We start from the raw sequence: 21,762 nt of genomic DNA, 5'->3' as shown, positions 1-21,762 counted from the left end.
TTTAATCCATCCTGAGGTTCACTCGCTCAGGCGGATTTCGATGATATTGCGCACATCCTCTCTCTTATCGTCCGCTTATGTTGACGTTCTCTCGACCGTGGTAGCCATCCTGCCCTTGTTCTGAACTCGATAGTCCGTCCAGACTCCAGCAACCGGTTATCGGGATGCCTCGGGAAACAACACGGGTTCCCGGGTGGTTCTCGTGTGACCAAAAGCGGGATAGTGTACTTCCCTCAGGCAGGTCTGTGGGTCGTACTAGTCTTACCGTCATATTGTAAGATTACCCAATGCCCCGCTCTTGTCCATGACGTGGAGTGTAAGGTATGTATAAGCTGCATAAGGTACACTCTGTAAACTGCAACGTCGTGATGCATTGGGGAAGTGTATCGTCTGAATGAGGACAGATCACGCTCAATCTTCGATATATCATGATTGAATGAATGTCTTGAGGATGCGATGAAAACGCGATGAGAATGCGAGGATAAGGATAGTGTATGATCCACAAGCCATACCCCGCATTTTACGAGCTTCGCTGCGACATCATGCAGCTTACAACTACCAAAAGGTCCATGGCAATATACAGTAGGTACTAAGTAGAGTGACAGTAGAACTACCCGAGGTCGTAAGGTAGTGGTGTGACATGAGCTGAAATGATCAAATCAGAAACGTTCTGATAGTACACTCCCCAGAGCAATAGCAGGATAGCATCCTTCGGTATCCGCGATTAAGCCATGTGGGGACGCCTTTCTAGCGAAGATCGCAGCAATTTCTCCAGAATCCATTATCAACTATACGCAGTGGACAGTATCATGACCATAGCCATAGCCATAGCCATATATATGCCTAGAGCTCCAACCCGTGCCTATCTTCCGTGCCTTTTGAGCTCACGGACCTCTCAAGCCCATCAAGATAATATCGTCTTCTCTGATCTTCAGTTTCTGGTGGTGTACTTCAGAACCATTTCTCGGTTTCTCTGACTTGAAAGATATATCCCTTGCTCTTGACTCTTCTACTGCTCGAGCAAATTGGATTTGTTATCCCTCGCAATCCGTCGGGTAACCTCATTGTCATCTGACTTGTGACTCCCGGGAAGCTTCTTCTGCCTGCTCTTCTCCTTCCCCTCAGTCAACCCAAACTCTCCACTGGGTCTTGCCCAACAAGCTGCTTCGACACTTCTCATCGTCTTCCCCTCTTTGCTGTCCCTGTTTATTCTCGTCGAACCTCCGATCTCCAACGGCATTTGCTGGTTCGTGTCTTCTATATACAATAGCTTCTGCTTGTGGTGAGCGTATCATCTACTTTTTCGTCTGGTGGAGTATACGTCATCTGTGAGACATTCCCCTCTCCTCACAGACGCCGTCGTTCTGTAGACCAGCGTGTCTTTGTTATCCTGCTTGGGTTGAGTTCATTGTTATATTGACTTTGAATTTGTACTGAATAGATACTTTTCCCCAAACTCTTGCGGTCAGTGGATGGTCATACTTCCTTTCCTAAAATTCCTCTGCCTTGCTGTCTTGCCAAAAACTATCGCAACGCGTGTCAGATCAATACGAACTGACTGGATTATATCACAGCTTTGGTGCGAATCTTGCTTTACTATCAACATGGCCTCCACTACTGTCAAGGAGCCCGCTGCGCAACCAACCGTCGATTTCTTGCACCAACCCTACACACGTGCCGCGCTGCCCTTCGTCAATGGTGGTCTCGCCGGCATGACTGCGACTGTCGTCATTCAGCCCATCGACATGATCAAGGTCCGCTTGCAACTGGCCGGTGAGGGTGTTCGGACCGGTCCTCGTCCCTCTGCATTTGGCGTTGCGCGCGACATCATTGCCTCGGGAAAAGTCCTCGACCTCTACACCGGTCTGTCTGCTGGTCTGCTGCGGCAGGCTGTCTACACCACTGCCCGTCTGGGTTTCTTTGACACCTTCAGCAAGACCCTGAACAAGCGTGCTGAAGCTGCCGGTAAAAAGGTCGGATTCGCCGAGCGCGCAGGAGCCGGCTTGGCTGCCGGTGGCATTGCCGCCATGATTGGAAACCCTGCAGATCTGGCACTCGTCCGTATGCAAGCCGATGGTCTGAAACCACCAGAGGCCCGTGCCAACTACCGTTCCGTCGTTGACGCTTTGGTCCGTATCTCGAAGCACGAGGGTGTCACCGCTCTGTGGGCGGGTGCTTTCCCGACCGTGGTGCGTGCCATGGCCCTCAACCTGGGACAGTTGGCCTTCTTCGCCGAATCGAAGGCCCAGTTGAAGGTGCACACGCAACTTTCTCCTCAGAACCAAACCTTCGCCGCCTCTGCCATCGCTGGTTTCTTTGCCAGTTTCCTTTCGTTGCCCTTCGACTTTGTCAAGACTCGTCTGCAGAAGCAACAAAAGGACCCCAAGACGGGCCAGCTTCCGTATAAGGGTTTGTTCGACTGCGCTCGCAAGGTTGCTCGTGAGGAGGGTTGGTTGAGGTTCTACCGCGGATTTGGCACTTACTATGTGCGGATCGCGCCCCATGCGTTAGTCTTCCCCACTCCGGCTCGCTTATAAGCTTAACCCCACTGATCGACTCTAGCATGGTGACACTTATCGTGGCCGATTATCTCAACCTCATCACCAAGTAAACCAATCGGCTGCTTTTTATACGTTGTCTTCGCAAAGTCGCAGGATCTGACACTTGAGAGGCCGGTTCCATCGGTGAAAATCTTGTAAAACGCGGCTTCCAGGCATGCAACATATCGTCACTTGGCCTGTTTCTTATCGTATCTTTATGCGAATTCGTCAGAGATGCTTGACCGGAAAATACGCCAAGGGTGGTGTTCGCACTACCAGGCACAGACGACATTCCTTGATGTAAGTGAGAGAGCATGGTCGACAAAAGTGAGTTCTCTTACTCTGACAACAGAGGTACAACTATTCCATAATGATGTTTTATTCACTCATCGGTGTATGCCCTGCTGGATTATATGTGACGATCAACTGGCCTATGTTTGTTCGAAACCTCTGCGCCTCATGTCTAATCAGTTTGCGTTGCATGCTTTTTCCGGTCATCTTATGAGATGCGATGGGGGGGATTTGCGATGCTTGCCCACGCTTACTTGTTTTCTTTGCATTGTTCTGCATGTACCTTATTTATATACCCCATGACACGTCGCAGGACTGTTGCATCCGTGCATTCGTGGTTGCAAGGTGTTCTCCTATTTATGCGTTATGACTTTCAAGTCTCAAAATCATTCAAAAAAGGGTACGCGCGCTACCGTAGAACCGGCAAAGTAATATATAGGTAGATCATATTGATGACTATGATAGCAGATGCTCTGCGCCAAAGAGCAAGCCATAGCACTACTCGTCGTCATCCATGTCATCTGACAGCATACTTTGAGCCTGCAACAAGGCTCTTTCCTGCTTGATCCGAACAGCATCACCGGCTGTCTCCTGATGCCTGCTATCCCCCTGATCTTCCGAGTCTCCATCATCGCTTGCAACAGTGATACCACTCTTGCGCCCTTCCCGAGGCCGCCTCCTGCGATTCCCATCAGCAGCCAGCTCCTCATCCTCCGCTTCCCGCTGTGACGCTGCTTCGGCGCGACGCACTCTACGCAGCAGGACAGGATCACTGCGCAGATCTTCCGCGGTCAACACAACCGAGCAGACAGGACACTTGACGGAGCGAATACGGCTTCTCCGGCCGCCTGACGGGGCCCCAGGCACGCTTGTGGAACTGTGCGCGATCATATCGGTGATAGCCTCGCGCTCAAAACTATGCGGACATTTGGTGCTGGTGACGGGGTCCCGGAAGGGGAGGAGGGTGAGGGGGCATTTGAGAGAGATGCGCTCGCGCTCGATGGCGATCTCGTCCGAGTCTGCGGGCGAGGGGCTCCGGCGTTGGCGGGTGCGTCGGGACGATGTCTGGTCGGCCGTGGAAGCTACGCTGGGGTCTTCCATGTGGGCGAACCAAGTGGAGGCGTGTGGGAGGGGCGGGATGTCATCGCCGGGGTGTCTGGCGTCGTGGACGATGCGGTAGAAGCCGACGTAGGCGTTGTTTGTGGAGTATCTGTATCCGTTACTTCTGTCCTTCATGCTTCGACCAGCCCTGGGCAATGAGTACGTACCTCTGCGTCAAGGATTGACCAGTCCACCGCGCCGACTCCTCGCCCAGCTTCTGCCCTAGCCGCCGGCTAGGCGGGACACCGGTCATCTCCCGCTCAGGCGTCGCTTCGTAGTCCTCATCACCACCATCTTCGGGGCCCTCCTCGTCATCGTCGCGTCTTCGCCTCGGCCGCCGGCTCCGTCGTCCCCCAGCCCCAGCGCCCGCAGCGGTAGCCTCCTCCGCCTCCTTCGCCATATCCGCCAGCACCCCCCTCAACCCCTCCAGCTTCACCTCCGCATCGATCGTCTGCCGCATCCGTGCCTCCAATTCCTCCGTAATACTCTTAACCTGCTCCTCCAACTGCGCAAGCCGGTTTATCTCCTCCCCATCATCATCATCATCACCCTCCTCCTCCTCCTTCTCTCCCACACCATCCGCAGCAGGCGTCTCCGTCTTCAAATCCCCATTCGCCCTTCTCCGCTTCCGCGCCCTCTCCTTCTGATACCGCACCCGCGCATCGGTAAGCCGCTCGTTGACTTCCCCCGCGGAATCAGTGAGCTTCTCCTCCGCGCGCTGGACGTGCGTTGTCAGCTGTCGGAGGGATTGCGAGTTGAGGAGGGCGATGATCGCATTGTGGCCCGCGGCGTTTAGGGGCGCGATGGGCGGCTCGTAGGCTGGGAGGGGAGGGGTTGAGGCTCGAGTGTGAGCGTGTCGGTTTCCGCTGGCGCTGGCGCTGGCGCTTGCGTTTGTGCCTGTGCGGTCGCTGCGCGGTGCGTGTCGGTGTCGTCTTGTGTCGGGTGTTGCTGACATTTTGACTGTGGGAAGGGAAGGGTGGTGTGTTCTTGTTTTGGGCGGGTTGTCGGTGAAAAGAGTGTGAGTTGCTATGGCGTTGGTGGTGGATGAGGTTGTAATGAGCGAGGTGCTTGTCAAGTATGGTAGTGAAAGAGTCGTAGTGGCTTATGCGATTATTTCATACTGATAAGACCGAAGTCATCCTACGAGGGACGCGACGCGCCGGCGCTAGTCCTCTTTAGGACATACTTCTTTAGTGCCTGAAATTCTGGGCAGCTAAAAATTCCTCCCCGTCAAGGGTAATAGTTTACAGCTTGCGAATAGAATATTTAATAGTCCCCCAAAAGTTTCATGGAGCAATGTGCAGACTAGACCTTGTAGAAACAGAATGCATGATAGAAACCTAGATCAAGTCAGCTCATGCCACGCAGACAACTCGATTACAATAACTCACTGGCCGCTTCCTGTTCCTCCTCCGTCATGAGTAGTTCGCCAGTGGCTCGATCACGGACACCCATGCGCTCGCTCAAGGGGCCCAGCTCCGGATCGTCCTTTTCTTCACGCCAAATATCCAGGAACGGCTTGCGGTATTGCAACTCGAGGTTGTAATCCTCCGTAAGACTGCCGGGAATTAGCCTCGCACCTCAAAAGTAGTTTGTCGAAGACTCACGCTCGAAAAGCTTCCCAGGGAACGACGTATTCCGGGACCTCTTCAACGGCCTCTTCCATGAAGTAGCTGTACTTCCATCCGAAAGGGGGACGGAAAACACCATCCTCAGGAGTCGCAACGGGAAAACGGACCCGGTAGATCTGGTTCCCCCATTCTACCTTGTTGTCTTCCTCTTCCACCTCCCCATCCTCAGGAGCCTCGTCTGTCTTTTCCTTCTTGGCTTGCGCCTCCTGCTCCTTTTTCTTCGCGTTGATTTCTGCTACTCGCGCGCTGATCACGTCCGAGTTCGGGCAAACACCGAGGAATCGGCCTCCTTTCTTCAGACATCCTGCAACATTGCGCAGCATCTGCCTCGCTTTTTCTTCACTTTCAAAGGCGTAGTGGATCGTGAACATGGATGCTACCACGTCAAATCCGCCTCCGCCCCACCGCGAGCTCATGATAGAACCCCCTGGGCCCACGTTTGGATCAATGCCAACCTGCTGGACAATGCCGACATCGCCCAGCCATTCTCCAAAGCAGTCCTTGGGATGGAATTCGGCATGAAAGATGGGGTTACGCCGGCCGCGATTGCCACGTCCGGACTTCATCCCGTTGTAGCGTTCGCGAGCTTGGACGATTGACACCTCTGCCGGATCAAGACCGACATACAAATCAACTGGCTGAGGAGCAAGCTGCCACTTCCCAAGATCACCACCCTTGCCACAGCCCAAGTCGACCACAAGAAGCCGCTTTTCCTCTACCGGAGGCAGGCCGCCGTCTTCAGCCCAGTCCTTGGTGCCGTTGAATCGCGCAAGAAATTCCTCGTCCGGAGAAAACTTCTGGATCAGTGTACTCTTGATCCAGTTGTTGAAGCTCCGCAGGCCCTTGATCTTGCTTTCCGTCTTCCGCCACTCCCTTCCGCGCTGCGGCACTGCGTTGTAGTGCTGACGAACAACATCTGCCACGCCGCGGACCTGGGAAGCCCGCATCGCCTCTTCAACCTGGGCACGATCTCTTTCTTCCTGTCTCCGGCGCAAAGTCTCCCGATCTACAAGTCCCATTCGAGCACCACCACCGGGCCGTTTGCGCTGCCGGGGTTGTTCCTCTGGAGTAGGAGACCGTTGAGGTGGTAGGGGTGAGGTGGATCGGTAAGTTGAACCGTTGCGATTGGCAGCTGATGCCGTCTCATCTGCATCACGGCGAGAATACGCCGAAGGAGGTGTTCTACCGCGCTTTCGCAGCTTCTGGTGTCGTTCTTCCATGCGCTTCCGCTTGGACAGGGGGCGGTCTGGAGCAGGCTGTGATTTCTCGGACGCATTCTCCTCCCCAGGTAACTTCCTCTTTTTATCACTTTGAGATCCATTCTGGTCGGTAGGCGAGAGATCTGCTCTGGGCTTAGGTGTCGCCGAATCGGAACGGGGTTCCATGATTGTAGTTGCTTTGTTCGAATGATTCTGTGCTGTAGATGTCAAAGTTTGTGTATGCGAAGCCTCTTGCGCTGCGAAATTTGCCGGCGACTGTAAGTGAGTTGGGATGGAGAGAGGAGTTCGCGTAGTTAATTGTGCTGGCTGTGACTCTGCAGATAGAATTCCCGCGGATGCTGTGGTCTTTGAATCGGGGTCAGGATGTTGCTGTTATTCCAAATGAAGTCCGCGACAGAAGAGGTTAACGCTACAGTGAGCTGCACTTGAAATCAAGAATTGAACGATAATGGCAGTGCTGACTACAGAATCTGTCGAAATCGTGTACCAGAATAACAGTCCGCGGATTCAACGAGTAAAGCATTCACAGCAAGTAGGAACCAGAAAGAATACTCACCAGATCAGAAGTATTGTTATTTTCCCAAGTCACACGGTGAATTTGCTCCGAAGATGAGAAGCCGGTATGGGGCTGGTCGGAGGCGAGGCGACGCCGGCGAGACCGAGCTTCGTCTCCATCACCGTCCTCCCAAGTGTCCCGTGCTGGATCATACATGCTGCCACCGGAGATGCACCACGCTTACTGATTCTCGTCGGCTGGGGGATTTTGGAGAGTTTAAAACAATAATCAAGAACATTTTGAAGAGATAAAGGACGAGAAGATGGCTCTTTCTGCGTGCGATGATGGTCCTGTTCATTGTTCTGGTATCCCTGGTTGAGTTTAGCGTCTGCCCTGTTCCCCTTACCGCATCCGGAGCGATCGTCTGCGCAGTAGGCCTGGTTCAATATCAGAATGCATGATAGGATCTCTATTCTGCCTTTGAATAGCTGATAACTCATCTAAAAGTTATTGGGATAGATGCGAAGACCTTGATTGAATATGTACAGTAAAGACAAACTGGGGTATACACATGGACAAAGTAGAAATACGAACCAATGGCACCGTGCTTGCATAGCCAAATTTGAGCCCCCAAAAGAAAGAGAAAATGCACAAACGCCAGCAGATCATATGCTCAAGCGGAAGAATTGATTCCGACCATTATGGAACAACCGACTTTTTAGTCTGAGACTTGACGTTCAGCACCTGTCGCATCCGCCGAAGTTTCGCCCACCATTCTCGATCACTGGCCTTCTTTTGTTCCTCGTTCACCTCGTCCACCGCCGGAAAGTCACCTGAGGGTGTTTCTGAGACAGCACGAAGGGTATCCATGGAGGCTGTTGACCTGACCTGTCGGCGGTGTTTGACTTTGAGTGCCTGAACAAGTAGTTCCCATCCGATTCGCAGCTCAGCTTGTTTCTCGGTTGACTTGCCTGTCCCGCTTTGAGCCTTTCCGCTGATCCAAGGACAGTACTCCATATGCTCGTTGGCAACATCCAATGCATCGTAGACTGTGGCATCCCCGTTATCCTTCGGCTTGTACATCCACAGGCCCAATCGTCGAAAACATGCACTGCAGCCTACCAGGCCGGCCGTTTCATTCGAAACTGCATCCCAGCCGAAGAATGCCAGCGCAAAGGCAGTTCTGTTGATAGGCTTTGATTCTTGAAGAACCACTTGAGAGCTCTCTTCGCGAGTTTGTTCGTTTGAATCTTGCTCAAGCAACTGGTCCTGCGACTGGGCCTGCGACTGGTCCTGCTGCCGATCTTGAGACTCAGTGGATTGCAACCCGCCGCCGGTTTCGAAGCCTTCTCGGGGCAATATCTTGAGAACATCATCTAGATTGAATGACTCGGGTGTTTGAATAATATCCCCAGCCGGTAGCTTATCGGCAATTTTTGTAATATTTGAATACCGTTTCTGAAGACTAGCGATTGCCGTATCGGTGTTGGTGAGTGGTAGTCGATGGATCGTGGCTTGATTCATCAGTGATAAACCATAAAATTCTCAGAAAGCATGTGCTTGACCAACCATCACAGCCTTTGTTTCTCCAAGGACAATGTTCACCATGCCCTTTGACCAGCAGACTCACATACTCTTCTACCAGCTTGGCACCTTCGTATGGTCAGTTTGACGGCCGCTGAAGCCAGAAATGTAGCAATGCACTTACGGACTTCCTTCCTCTCCTGGACTTTCTCGAGATCATAGCCATCCAACTCGTCAAGTTCGTCCGGTAATTTGACGACCACTGAGCCGCCACAGCCGCCCACACACGTCACCCGCGAAACATCTGTACAGATCCACCCTCTTTTGGCCCATTCAACCTCACTTATTGCAGCCGGTTTGGGAGACCATCGATCGACGCGGCGAAAGGTCTCTAATCTCTCCAAAAAGCGTTCGCGGTCCCACGGGACGAAGCTAGGACGTGTTGTTGACGAAACTGAAGAATCCCTGGAGCTAGGTCGAGCTACTTTTAGCATCGATCTTCGGGCTGCTGCAAAGTCGCTTTCATCTTGACTGCTCAGTCGGACCTTCTTGATGGATAGATCTGCGGGAAAACGCTCGCGAGCTGTTGTTGGAGTTGCGGGTGTTTTTTTGGACGACGGTTCAGCGGTCGATGGCTTGGTCAAAGATTCCAGCACTCGATGAAACTTTCGCTTTTTGGTCTCGACCGCGTAGGACATTTCTGAACTGGGACTGAGCTGTATCCAGCTTGAGAACAAACCTGAAGCTCTTGAACTATGGAGATTGAGTTGCGATGATGATATTATCGAAACGACGCTAAACCCAAGACGGCAATGGTCTCGTTGCTCGCCGACCATGAATTCCTGGAAAGTCAGGTGTCGACAGTTTCATTTCTCGACGGGCATTGACGAAGCAAATTGGAATTCATTTGGACTTATTTTAAACGCTGATATATGGTATCACTTTCATGAGATCCTTATTGACCATTGAACCAGCACTGTTATGCTATATTGAAGTATTCCTCGCTCGGCAACCCGATAAACAATGGATAGCAAGCAAACTGCAGGCATTCCCCAAGCAAGCACTGCACACAAGGCTTGGACGCATACAATGGTGTAAATAAGCACATTTCAACGAGTATTGCCCTCACAAAAGGTGCATCGATCGAGATCTGTATGATCGAGATGAGTAAGAATCCTCGATGGCTTGACTTCAGTGAGATCTGAGCATCAAATCATGCAATACTGATTGGCCCTTCGGCGTCTCGGCCGTTCCGATCTCCGTCCACTACGATCATTCGAGGGTCTCGAAAGCTCATCTTCCCTTCTTCTTCTCAGCTTCCTTTCGTTCAAGATATAGAGAGTTCATGCATTGACTCCCCTTGCTATTGGCATCAACATGGCTTCTTTGGGAGGCTCGGTGCCTATGTTCCGGAGCCTCGCGCCCCGGTTCTCCAAGGAATTCTTCACTTGTCGTCAATGCCTCGGACAGAGCCAGAGTTATGCGACTATATCCGCACTTCGCAAGCAGTTTGCTGGCCTGTCCTTCGGCCAGAAGTCCCACAATGCAAGTCCGAACGCACTCCGCATGACGGCGACAAAGTGGTTCTCGCCTATCCTGCGTAGATCCGTCTCTGGGTCAGCCGTGGCTGGTGCGCTGGAGGACGGAGCTTCTAAAGCCAAGTCTAGCTTTCCCAAAGTGTCTGACAAGATTGTAGCTTACTGGCTGCTGGGGAGTGCGGCCAGTGTGTTCGGTATTGTCGTCTTTGGTGGACTTACAAGATTAACAGAGTCAGGGTACGTCCCGCTTTATGCATCGCAATTTGAGGGACACTTGCTGACCTTATTTGTCGATAGTTTGAGTATTACAGAATGGCGTCCCGTCACCGGATCCCTCCCTCCCATGAACGCAGAAGACTGGGAGTCCGAGTTTGCAAAGTACCGTGCCTCCCCGGAATTTCAGCTGCTGAACCCGAATATGAGCCTCTCCGAGTTCAAGTCGATCTACTACATGGAATGGATTCACCGTCTCTGGGGTCGTTTTGTTGGCCTGTCATTTGTGCTTCCCGCTATCTATTTCGTCGCAAAGAAGAAGGTCACAAAACCCATGTCGCTACGTCTAGCAGGCATTGCGGGTCTGATCGGCTTCCAAGGCTTCATCGGTTGGTGGATGGTTAAGTCCGGACTCAAGGAAGACCTCTTTGCGCAAGGCAGCCACCCCCGCGTGAGTCAGTATCGTTTGACGGCTCATCTTGCGACCGCCTTTGTCTGCTACACTGCCATGCTCTGGAACGGTCTTGCTATCCTGCGGTCTCATCGGCTCCTGGCTGACCCCGAAGCTGGAATTAAGCTGCTGGACTCGCTGCGTGACCCCAAACTTAACATCTTCCGTCGATCTGTTGCCGGTCTGGCCCTTCTGGTCTTTGCTACTGCCATGTCCGGTGCCCTGGTTGCCGGTCTGGATGCCGGTCTGATCTACAACGAGTTCCCATTCATGGGCAATGGTCTGGCTCCTCCCAAGTCGGAGTTGTTTGACGAGCGTTATTCACGACACGAGGACCGGTCTGACCTCTGGTGGCGCAACATGCTGGAGAATCCTTCTCTTGTGCAACTGGACCATCGTATCATGGCTATGACCACGTTCACCAGCATTATGGCTCTGTGGGCTTATTCTCGCCGATCTCCAACCATGAAGCGCTTGCTTCCACCTGCCGCCAGGAAGGGCCTACACGGTGTGGTTGCATTTGCTTGGGTCCAAGTCGGTCTAGGCATTTCAACCCTTCTCTACCTTGTCCCTACTCCTCTTGCCTCTGCTCACCAAGCAGGCAGTCTCTTCCTTTTGACCTGGGTGCTTGTCTTGGGCAGCCGTATCTGGCACCCGTCTAGGACGGCGAAGTTGCTCCAGATGGCTGCAAAGGCTCGTGGCCACGCGGTACACAATGCTGCTACTCAAGCTGCCCACAAGCTGTGAAGCTGCTACTGATCACATGCTTATGAGGCATCTGCTCATGTAGCTTACGAACATTTAGATTTTTCTGTATACTATGGATACCTCTCCTTTTCAAAAATGTATAATAGTGTTAGTCCATCGATTGGAAATACTTTGTCGTTGATACGCCCTTCGAAGTTTGGGAGTTACTCTGTATCGATTTTTATGACAGGCAAGTTGTCTAGGCCAAAATCCGAGACTGGTTACAGCAGATATCCCCCGTGTTTCAGCATACTTTACATTTTCTTATTCTGAAGTGATCGTCACAGTCCGCAAAGAATCCCACCTACCCTCAGTATCCACTCGAAGTATCCATGGGAAGCTGAGTGCCATCTAGATACTCTTATTAGACCTCCAAAGGGTGATCTAGGAGGACGAGATGGCAAATGCTATCCAGCAGGATTATTGAATAGCCAATTGTGATTCATCCAGTATCTCAAAGTAATTGAGAATCGTATCTCCCAGCCCGCTTGCTCTCAGCCCTTCGAGCTTTGTTCGATGAGGTGGTATCTTCATCGACATTTTCTTGAGCCATAGAGAAGGTGACAATCCCCTGAGCATCCGTCTCTCTGGCTCTGCGCTCAAGGTATGCCTGAAGGGCGTGACTGGCTTGTTGCTGGGCGTAGTCATGCAATTCTCGACTAGTCATATTCACGAACTTCGCAACATCTTCGTCTCGAGGCGCAGCCACACCAGCTAAATGTTCTCGGTCAAGACCGTCTTCACGGATGGCTAAACCGACGGCTTCAATACTAAAAGCCAAAAAATTCCGAGCCGCGCTCAGGATCTCATCGTCCGCGGAGCTTGATGTCTTCGAAGAAGATTCCTCACCCTTCATTTTCGTTGGTTCTCTCGACTCTCCCCTCAACTGACCGGCGCACTGCTCGCCCCCGGCGTCACCCCCCTCCCTCTTGACCGACACCCTGCCACGCCTCATACGGGCAATGAGAGTGTGGTCGATAGCCCCCGTATGGACGCGCCCGTTTCCCCGGTGCGTGCGGCTGCACCCGTTCGCAAGAATACATCTGTAGCACGCCTGCCAGCCGCACCCCTCGCAGCGGGACATGCCCGTTCCATTGCGTGTGTTGCACATATCGCATTTCGCGGTGTGACAGCCTATCTCCTTCCATTCTGTCTCGACCGATTGTTCAGACCCACTGGACGGTGGAGGGAGAGGGGGCCTGGTGTGAGGAGACGACGAATCCCCCCCACGTCTGAAAGACGAAGTTCTCGCCATTGCTTCTACGCGGCGTGGTATGGTGCCAATCTGTGTGGCCGTTTGAAGGGGATATCAGGATGGCTGATAGCCTGAGTGAGAAGGAATTGGAAAGGAGACTTGGCTTTATTCTTCCCTATGGTACAACGGTAAATGCTCAAAGCAGCAGAGGGATAGTGACAAATTGACAAGATTGGGGTTTGTTGTCAAGTAGCAGCTGAGTTCCGAGAATGTGCTCGGAGGTACAAAGTTTCAGCGCTCTGAAAAGGGACTATGAACTACACACAATCAGGGTCTGGGGTTGCCTCTCGGAGCGGGCATGGCAAAGAGGAGTTCGAACAGTCTGTACAGCTCAGGAAGAGTTCGGACGGGTCCTGGCTGGCCCTCCTCCAGATCGTGCTCAGCTGCTTCGTAAACAGTTACGAATGCTCTCCACAGGTAGTCTCTCTCTGACAGGCGGCCTCTCAGGTTGCCTCTCAGCTGTTGTGCGAAGTCCTCGGGTGAAGAGTAGGGGGGGAGCTCAGGGTCTCCTGAAAGATCCTGTATTGCACTTGCACTTGGCTGATTGCGGTCCAGACGCCGTTGAGCGCGCATAAATTGAGTAAATTGAGGGAATCGAGCGAGGTCACGATCGATGCCTGTAAGGCTCCGCACTACTCCTGGCTGATAGCGTCTCGGATGCTGTTCAGAGCTTTCAAATCGAGAGTATGGGGGAGGATCACGGGCGTCACTAGTGGCACGAGCCTGATGTTCGGTCAGACGTGGGACGCCGTTCTAAGAAGAGAGCCCTGTCAATGACTGAAGGTCAAGTTGCAGATGGAGAGAACAGCAAACGTACCACAAGTGGAACTCTGCGCCGAGTTCGAAGATGATGATACAGAAAGTGCCTGCCAGAGGTTTCTCCGTTCAAGTTCGGATCACGCGCGAGCGCTCTGATACTAGGCTCAGCTGCCTCCTCGTAAGGATATGGCGGAGGGGGTCCTCGAACTGGGTCCGGTTCCGTGACCGAGTAAAGATTGAATCCAGAGCGCTGATGATCGAGGGAACGTCTCCGCCAGGCCTCGTACTCTTCGGCAGAAATGGGCTGGCGAGGAACTGCAGACCGGGGGTGATTGGAAAGATTCTGAGTCTCACCGAGGTCCTGGTTACGTTCCTCCTGGTCGTGTCCTCTCTCAGGCTGGTCAAGTTCCTCAGTTATGAGATCTTCCTGAGGTTCGTTGCCTCCCTCTGACATCTTGGAGATGGCCGCCATTTTAAATAGCTATGTCTCTCTGATGAGATGAGGTTACAGGACTGATTTCGAAAGAAAAACAATTCCTTTCACTTGTATCTTTCTTAGAGGGAGATTGCAAAGAGCAAAGAAGAGAGCTGAGATCACAGAAGGCTACGAGCACTTGGTATAAGAGAAGTGATGGTCTCGCGAGAAGAGAAGAAGGTGAGGTGAGAAGAAGAACACTTACTCGCGAGGTATTTATCTCGTTTCTTTCTTCACTGTGTGTGGGCTGTGAGCTGTGGCAGGCCCTTAAGCGAGCATGGTGAATAGTCCCTACACCTTCACAACTGCTTAAAATCAATGTGTTGCCTGATGACCTCAGTAGGGGGCATTCAATTCTGAAAGGGCAAAGGAGAAGCGATTCAATGTTTGCTTAGAAAGAGAGCTATCTTCTCTGTGTCATACATCAGACAAAGCAGGTTGTAAAGGAAAAGAGAAACGAACTTCACAGAGCCATCTGGATGTGGCTGGGACATGAGGTAAAGGCCATCCCCATGAAGCCAGGAAGTGAACAGGGAACGGAGCTTCCCTCGAGAGCCTTCAAGTAGGATTGACTTTATGTCAGGGCTCTTGACAAACTCCCTGCCTCGTGTCTCATGATGGGTTAAAATGGTATAAACCAGACCAGACGACTGCATGATGCTTAAGAAGACCTGCATGCGCTGCTTGTTCGATTGGGTACATTGTCTAGGATGCTATGTCCATTACGTGACTTTTATCCTGATCCATCTGACATGGCGGATCGATTCGCAGAGACGACGCATTAAGGGCAGTCAGAGTTGCAAAGACCATGTACGGGATGAGCACAGAGGCTGAATCGGTCATCGTTGTGTGGCGATGTGTAGTTCAATGATGTCTATAGCAATATCGTGGCGACGGAGTAGTATCAGACGATTCGTAACCTAGGTTTTGGCATTTCTTTCGACAGTATCATTGATTGACCTCGATATTAGTCCGTCGGAGTCTCCTATCAATAAGTAATGGACACGAGATGCTTTTAACGCAATGAGAAGAATCGACATGTGAAATTGGAGATAGACACCACCAGCAGTCATCCTTAGAGCATCACTCCCAATAAAAGCATAGCACGAGACGCTCGCCCTACATGATGCTTGTCAAGACACTCACTACTAGTCAAGAGTGCGAAATGGGATCTACTGTATGAATTTTATTTCACTCTTAGTGTATCCTCATTGACAGTCATATCAAAGCATGCAGCCATAGTCATCAACAAAGATCCATCATCCCGTTTCAGTATCATGCGATTATTTATGAGCTGTGTGAAACAACCAGGTTAGCCATCTCGGTTCAACTAAAATATGAATAGTGCAACTTACGAATTCCCTCTTCGGGCCTGGGCTCAATGCCAGCAACCTCGGCAGCAGTCTTGACCTCTGCCGCCGTCTTGTCTTCCTTCATGAAGGGAAAGGCAAGAACCTCCTTGATGCTGTAGTTGTCCGTGAGGAACATGACCAGACGGTCGATACCCATACCCCAGCCACCGGTAGGAGGCAGACCATACTCCAAACTTGTACAGAAGTTCTCGTCAATGAGCTGGGCCTCGTCATCACCCTGGTCCTTCTGTCTAGCTTGCTCCTCGAAACGGAGACGTTGGTCGAAGGGATCGTTCAACTCGGTGTATGCGTTAACGATCTCCTTCTTGCAGACGAAAGCCTCGAAACGCTCGCAGAGACCGGCGTTCTGGCGGTGGTACTTGGCAAGGGGCGACATCATCTGAGGGTGGCCGGTGATGAAGGTAGGGTTGACGCAGGTCTCTTCGATGAACTCGCCGACGAGCTTGTCGAGCATGCGGGCGTTCGTCAGAGGAGGCGAGCATTCAACGCCAGTCTTCTTGAGCACACGCTTGAGGAACTCGCCAGTCTCAGCGGTGTGCAGCTGATCTCCAGGAGGGAACTTCTCGCCAGTGGCCTCCTCCAACGCAGGGATCATCTCTACCCGCCTCCAGGGTGCCTTCCAGTTGACGTTGTAGACCTCACCGGACTGAGTGTGGAAGGTGGTCTCATACCCACCGGTAACGTGCTTGACCAGACCAGAGATAAGCTCCTCGGTCAGGTTCATGACATCGTAGACATCAGCATAGGCCCAGTAGAACTCGCAAGTGGTGAACTCAGGGTTGTGCGTCAGATCAATGCCCTCATTACGGAATTGACGACCAAGCTCATATACACGCTCCAGACCACCGACAATCAGCATCTTCAGGTACAGCTCGGGGGCGACACGCATGAACAGGTTCATGTCGAGATCGTTGTGGTGGGTAATGAAGGGCTTGGCGGTAGCACCACCGGCGATGGCGTTCATCATGGGGGTCTCGACCTCGATGAAGTCCCGGCTATCGAAGAAGTTGCGCACATAGCTAACAATCTTGGAGCGTGTGACGAAGACATTGCGGGATCTCTCGTTCATGATCAGATCCAGGTAACGCTGGCGGAAGCGCTGCTCCTTATCCTGGAAACCGTAGTGCTCCGAAGGAATGGCGTGCAAGCAGGGCGCCAGGAGAATGACCTCGGTAGCGAAGATAGAAAGTTCACCGTCGGCGCGGTTCTTGGGGCTGGTACGGCCAGGGAAACCGACGATACCAACGATATCTCCTCTGCGCAGGTGCTCGTGCTGAGCCTCGAAGGCGACATCGCCAGTGGCGTTCTGGGCCTGGCACACGACCTGCACCTTGACGCCCTCGGCACGGATATCGTAGAAGAAGAGCTTGGAACCTGAAGAACGCTTGGTGTAGATTCTACCAGCGATACGGACGGTGACATCGGGCTTCTGCTCGCCCTTGGCGAGACCTTCGTAGGTCTTGAGGTATTCGCGCAGGTCATCGGTGACCTGGAACTTGTGAGGGTAAGGGTCGGGCTGCTTGGTCTCGCGCAGCTTGTTGATTCTCTTGCTACGGATCTCGAAGTATTGCTATATTCAAGACCAAATATGTTAGCGACAAATTCCTGACAGCTTCAACCGCGGGGATTTCAAAGAGTGCAAATCAACATACGTTAGGAGTCAGGGTGGCCTCTTCCTCCTCAGCGGAGACCTTCTTCTCAGGCTTAGGAGGAGCATTGGCCTCCTTCTCCTTCTTCTTAGCCTCCTTCTCGCGCAACTTCTGGCGCTTCTTCAATTCGGTCTTGGAGACTCTCTCGCCGGTGACCTCATCGAGCAAAAGGTTGGCCACAGAGGTCTCAACCTCCTTGACTGCGTCGGAATCCGCCATGTTGAATCAATAGAGCTTTGATCTCTCTCGTTCAAGAAAACACAGCCAGGAGAAGTCCGATGGCAAGAAATCAAGGAGGAGAGGCGGGTTTGGTGGGTTAGGTAGAGGAGGGATGCCAGAGAATTTTGGGCCTGACTCATGAATGGGCGATTGTCATTGGCTGTTGCTCTGAACCACTACCACAGTAAATGGAGCGGCCGATAACGGCTATTTTGATACTACATCTTTCTACGTTAATCACACATAAACACCCTGAAGAAGCTCATTGTATTTTGAAAACACTTTGTTTCTTGCAGGCCATAAAGGATTGCTTAAAACGTGATGTTTTCCTCGATTTGGGGCTTAGGGCATAGGGCTTTGAGGTGGGGCTCGATTACCCCGCCCTCGAGGCTCTCAAGTCTCAACCATCCCGCCTTATCACCAGTTCAAAGCCAGCCTCAACTTCAAACCAAGATCAAGACGATAATGCGTTCGATCTAAATGAAGCGTCGACATCACCAACAAAATGCATACCTTAGCATGAACCCAACATGATACGTTCATTCCAGTCTGAGGCCAACAACCAACAAACATGATCACCTCTACCTATGACAATCAGCCAGCTACCGGCCCGAATCCGGGAAAGCTGGGCCAGTCTTCAGGCGGCTGAGACTTAATAGTCGGATCGGTCTCGGCGGCTTGGGCAGCATCGTCTTCCTTCTTAGCGGTAACGAGCCATTCTTGCGCTTTGGCGACTTTCTCTTTCTCCTTCAACAGATACTGTCTTCGTCGCTGGCGTTCGGGATCCTCCGCCATCAACTCCATGCAGCGTTCGACGGCTGGGTTCTGTCAGTTGGTTGCCACCAAAATTCTCTTAAATGGGGAACGCACCATTTCCATCGAAGATGCGTAGTTCGTTCTCAATGACTGTAATGAGCTCTTCACGGCATTTGGAGAACAATTTCGTATGGACGCTCTGACAGATCGAGTCGATGAACCGGGAACTCGCTACTTCATAGTAGCCACGAGTTGTCTGAGGACTATTAGCATGATACTCGCCCGGGTTGGGAAAACTCACCGCCATCATCTTGAGTTCCTGAACGAATCTGTCAGGGCCTAGCTCCGCAGCAGTGAGTTTCTTAATCTCAGCGTCGCGGCGTGGGTCTCCCCGAGGGATTTTGCCTTGAAGATCGAGAAAGCAGTGCGACCTTGCTTCATGTCGGCGAGCTTTCAGATACTTGTAGGCGTTCTCCGTGGCTTGTTCCAGGGCCGAAATCGCCATGGTAAAAGGCTTGTTATGCTCAATATTGTAGTTCTCTTGCGCGTGTCTCAAGTGCTCCTTGCGAAGCGTTTGGAGGTAGTTGTCGATGATGCGTTTAAGCTCCCGGTAGAGACTGGTCTGGTAGTACTGAGTGAAGACTTCTCTGAGTTGTTTCATCAACATGTCCCTCACTAACTGATGAGTTGCTCCCAAGAATACTTGCATTGGTTCGTCCCAGTGCTCAACACTCAGCTGGTTCATGACCTCCACGGCCTTGGGGTCCGTCTGATCGGGAATGCCGGCACGATAAGAGTCCTCGTTGATTTCTCTGATTTCCTCCCAAGTGAACATTCGTGCAGGACGATCAAATCGATTAAAGTGCTCTGTATAGTAACCTAAGGGCTTCGGGGTTGAGGGCTGTTCTGACTTGGGCTCCGCTGGAGTTGGAGGTCTGTCGCATGGGGTCTTTCGTTTCACGTTCATGTTCACGTTCACTGATCGCTGCACCGAGGTCATTTCGCAGTCAGAGTCGGCGTCGTCACGCGCAATGGGAATGACCATCTTGTCTGAACTCGCAAGGAGCTGAACAGTCGGCCTGGTTTTCAGCAGAGCTCTTTTAAAGTCCTTTGCAATGTTGCCCCATATCTTCTGGAGGGGGTACTGAGACGAGCCGCCATCAATATGGGCACGGATCTGATCTTTGAGATGGTTCAATTTGCCGCAAAGGATGTATGGGACGTTCGCAGACGGGGGATCTGGAAGAGTCTGCAGTTCAGCGTCGATTCGTGCGGCCTTTTCATCTATTTGTTCAATGATCCTCGGAAGACAACCCTGAATCTGCTCCAGAAGAAGACTTGAAAGCGCTGCTTGTAGGTGTCTGGTCCCGAATCTGTCCTGGTAGGCAGATAGTTCTGTTGCCCAGGGACTCTGTGCGAAGAAGACTGCCTCCTCCTCTCTCGCGCGAGAATGCTCGATGGCCGGGTCAGGATTGTTGCGGACGACATAGTAGCCATGGCCGAGTGCGAATTTGTCTCCTTCCAGGATCTCGATCCACTGAGCATACGACTCGCCCGTCTGGATACGATCAGGTTTCGTAAGGACACCGAGGGTTCTTGCTTTGGCACCACGGACATCCCGCATGATACGTGCAGCGCTTGAGTTTGTCGCATCATCAGTCATGGGCAGTGCGAGCAGGACAATGCAATTCTCGTGGGAGATGTACTCTTTCACGAGGTTTTCCACCAGTGAAACGAGGTAACGCTCATGATCGTGTTCCGCCTGGCTGATGACACCAGGTAGATCGTAGAAGGAGAGATTAGGGAAGCTGGGCGCCGAAATGTCCAACCGAACCACATTTGGGGAGAACTTCACCTGGCAGTAGGACTCGTCGGTGTCGGCGTTATTGCCGGGTTGATAGTCAGTAGAAGGTCTTCCTGGGTTCAAAATGGCGAGCTGGGCCCACTTGATCGCCTCTTGTACAGCATCTTTATCTTTGACATCGGTAAAGTACTCATCTTCCTGATCCTGCTCGATCCATGGTCCCAGAGGCTGCGACTTTTTGGGAAGTTTGGTGACCTTCCGAGAGCCGTCGAAGATGTATTTTCGTGATAGAAAGATACGACAATTCCAATCCTGGCCTGGCTCGCTTTCTGAGAGATTTATTTCCATGGGGCAACGGGTGCATGTTCCAGCACTGCGAGGCACCTTGATCTCGCTCATGCCTTCGATCAGAGAGCTTTTTCCCGTGCTCTGATCCCCTATGACGCATAGTTTTGGAAGAGCAATTCGGCTGTCTTCAATCCCTATGTGCCGGAGGTCCTGTATCTTTTTGACGAGGGACTTCATATCCCGGGCAATGAGATTGATTGCGTCTGTTTCTGCGGAGGGTAGGCCGGACATGACGACTGGCGTGTTGCTTCCTGTGGCTGCAGCGGGTCAGAGTTGAAAGAGGTGCTAGAGTTCCCTTACTCACCTGTTCCTGTGCTGGGTTGTTCTGACATGGTGATATCAGCAACTGAGGCAGAGAAGTGCTGTTGTTTAATGATGTTGCAGAGCATGAAGGAGGAGGGTGGAGGAGGTGAGGAACAAAAAGTAAGGTGGTATTGTGTTCACTTAGATAGACAAACACATATACTCAAGCCTGCGGAATATGAAAGAAATATTGTGACGACTGAGAGAGTAACACTTGAGGTGGCAGTTGTTGCCTCTCAGTGAAGTAATAAGTGAATGGAGGATGAAAGTTGAGTACTGTAAATCTAGCATAGATGTTTGATTTATATTGATAAAGCAAGGAGCAAAACACATTAAAAGCCTTGACAGCCATGTCTGTATAAAGAGGTTGGTTGTTGTTGTAGGCTTCGAAATCTCACTGTCCAAATGAGTGTATACTGCCCTGCCAAATTTGGTGCGGCATATACAACTTTTTGTTGCCAAGGTGGATGGACTAACAGCCATGTCCAACTGGAAATACTTCACATGTCAAGTTACAGGTGATGAGGGTAAAATGATAGAGTAAAAGCTTGATATGACTTTACTGTGTTCATCAGTCTAATTGAAGCATTTTTGAGAGTCGAAAGTTGATGTTTCTGAGCCTTTGCTAGCAATCACTTGAAGCACATATTCGGCTCTGCACTTGATGTCCTGCCATATTACTTTATGCTCATTAACTTGCAAAATATCACCCGGAGCTTTTTCAAAGAGACATATCTTCAGGGGGCGAAGGTGCTGGTTCCTGGCTCTGAAAGACCTCGAATCTCATCTGTCTTCAGTTGGACGAAAGCGGTCAAATGGCTCTGCGCCATCTCGTGACCCGTGGTTCACCAAGTGCGGACCCTCTTTTCCCCCTGGAGAGTCGTGCTAATCTGGATTTGCTCTAGTCATCCTAAAGTTAGTGCCTAAGGTACCAAAAGAGGTGGTACCTGTGGTGGGCCTGGAACAGACTGCGTGGTCATCTGGGGGCATCGGCGAAGTTCAAGCATAATAACATTAATATTATCTGTTCTCCTATTATTATCAAAAACCTACTTATCCATACTCCAAA

General features: G+C 51.7%; 9 protein-coding genes across 9 annotated transcripts; 2 read left to right on the top strand and 7 right to left on the bottom strand.

The window, feature by feature from the left end:
* Positions 1-1,604: 1,604 nt before the first annotated feature.
* On the top strand, positions 1,605-2,611 carry MIC33 (putative mitochondrial dicarboxylate carrier protein; the record flags this gene model as incomplete). Its single annotated transcript, XM_026759984.1, has 2 exons — positions 1,605-2,506; positions 2,563-2,611. The coding sequence occupies 2 exons, from the start codon at positions 1,605-1,607 to the stop codon at positions 2,609-2,611; spliced, it is 951 nt and encodes a 316-aa protein (XP_026616661.1).
* Positions 2,612-3,329: 718 nt separating this feature from the next.
* Positions 3,330-4,887, bottom strand: CDV56_106213 (SUMO ligase MMS21; the record flags this gene model as incomplete). The annotated part of the gene is made up of 2 exons (XM_026759832.1): positions 3,330-4,041; positions 4,100-4,887. 2 exons carry the CDS (start codon positions 4,885-4,887, stop codon positions 3,330-3,332), a joined length of 1,500 nt encoding a protein of 499 aa, XP_026616660.1.
* A 350-nt stretch (positions 4,888-5,237) lies between these two features.
* Positions 5,238-6,948, bottom strand: abd1 (mRNA (guanine-N7)-methyltransferase; the record flags this gene model as incomplete). The annotated part of the gene is made up of 3 exons (XM_026759706.1): positions 5,238-5,272; positions 5,324-5,490; positions 5,540-6,948. 3 exons carry the CDS (start codon positions 6,946-6,948, stop codon positions 5,238-5,240), a joined length of 1,611 nt encoding a protein of 536 aa, XP_026616659.1.
* A 1,030-nt stretch (positions 6,949-7,978) lies between these two features.
* On the bottom strand, positions 7,979-9,501 carry CDV56_105911 (uncharacterized protein; the record flags this gene model as incomplete). The annotated part of the gene is made up of 3 exons (XM_026759530.1): positions 7,979-8,793; positions 8,849-8,932; positions 8,988-9,501. 3 exons carry the CDS (start codon positions 9,499-9,501, stop codon positions 7,979-7,981), a joined length of 1,413 nt encoding a protein of 470 aa, XP_026616658.1.
* Positions 9,502-10,180: 679 nt separating this feature from the next.
* cox15 (cytochrome c oxidase assembly protein cox15) lies at positions 10,181-11,752 on the top strand (the record flags this gene model as incomplete). Its single annotated transcript, XM_026759368.1, has 1 exon — positions 10,181-11,752. One exon carries the CDS (start codon positions 10,181-10,183, stop codon positions 11,750-11,752), a length of 1,572 nt encoding a protein of 523 aa, XP_026616657.1.
* A 454-nt stretch (positions 11,753-12,206) lies between these two features.
* Positions 12,207-13,007, bottom strand: CDV56_105661 (uncharacterized protein; the record flags this gene model as incomplete). The annotated part of the gene is made up of 1 exon (XM_026759280.1): positions 12,207-13,007. One exon carries the CDS (start codon positions 13,005-13,007, stop codon positions 12,207-12,209), a length of 801 nt encoding a protein of 266 aa, XP_026616656.1.
* A 267-nt stretch (positions 13,008-13,274) lies between these two features.
* CDV56_105563 (uncharacterized protein) lies at positions 13,275-14,238 on the bottom strand (the record flags this gene model as incomplete). Its single annotated transcript, XM_026759182.1, has 2 exons — positions 13,275-13,760; positions 13,825-14,238. 2 exons carry the CDS (start codon positions 14,236-14,238, stop codon positions 13,275-13,277), a joined length of 900 nt encoding a protein of 299 aa, XP_026616655.1.
* Positions 14,239-15,524: 1,286 nt separating this feature from the next.
* On the bottom strand, positions 15,525-17,482 carry CLA4 (lysine--tRNA ligase KRS1; the record flags this gene model as incomplete). Its single annotated transcript, XM_026758928.1, has 3 exons — positions 15,525-15,535; positions 15,597-17,184; positions 17,267-17,482. The coding sequence occupies 3 exons, from the start codon at positions 17,480-17,482 to the stop codon at positions 15,525-15,527; spliced, it is 1,815 nt and encodes a 604-aa protein (XP_026616654.1).
* A 594-nt stretch (positions 17,483-18,076) lies between these two features.
* On the bottom strand, positions 18,077-20,722 carry CDV56_105057 (putative dynamin GTPase; the record flags this gene model as incomplete). Its single annotated transcript, XM_026758676.1, has 3 exons — positions 18,077-18,300; positions 18,353-20,641; positions 20,695-20,722. 3 exons carry the CDS (start codon positions 20,720-20,722, stop codon positions 18,077-18,079), a joined length of 2,541 nt encoding a protein of 846 aa, XP_026616653.1.
* Between the last annotated feature and the right edge of the window lie 1,040 nt (positions 20,723-21,762).

This window comes from Aspergillus thermomutatus, assembly GCF_002237265.1.
Source record: "Aspergillus thermomutatus strain HMR AF 39 chromosome Unknown NODE_37, whole genome shotgun sequence".
Classification (NCBI taxonomy): domain Eukaryota; kingdom Fungi; phylum Ascomycota; class Eurotiomycetes; order Eurotiales; family Aspergillaceae; genus Aspergillus; species Aspergillus thermomutatus.
The sequence above is the reverse complement of the archived record's forward strand: the minus strand, read 5'-3'. Positions and strand labels throughout refer to the sequence as shown.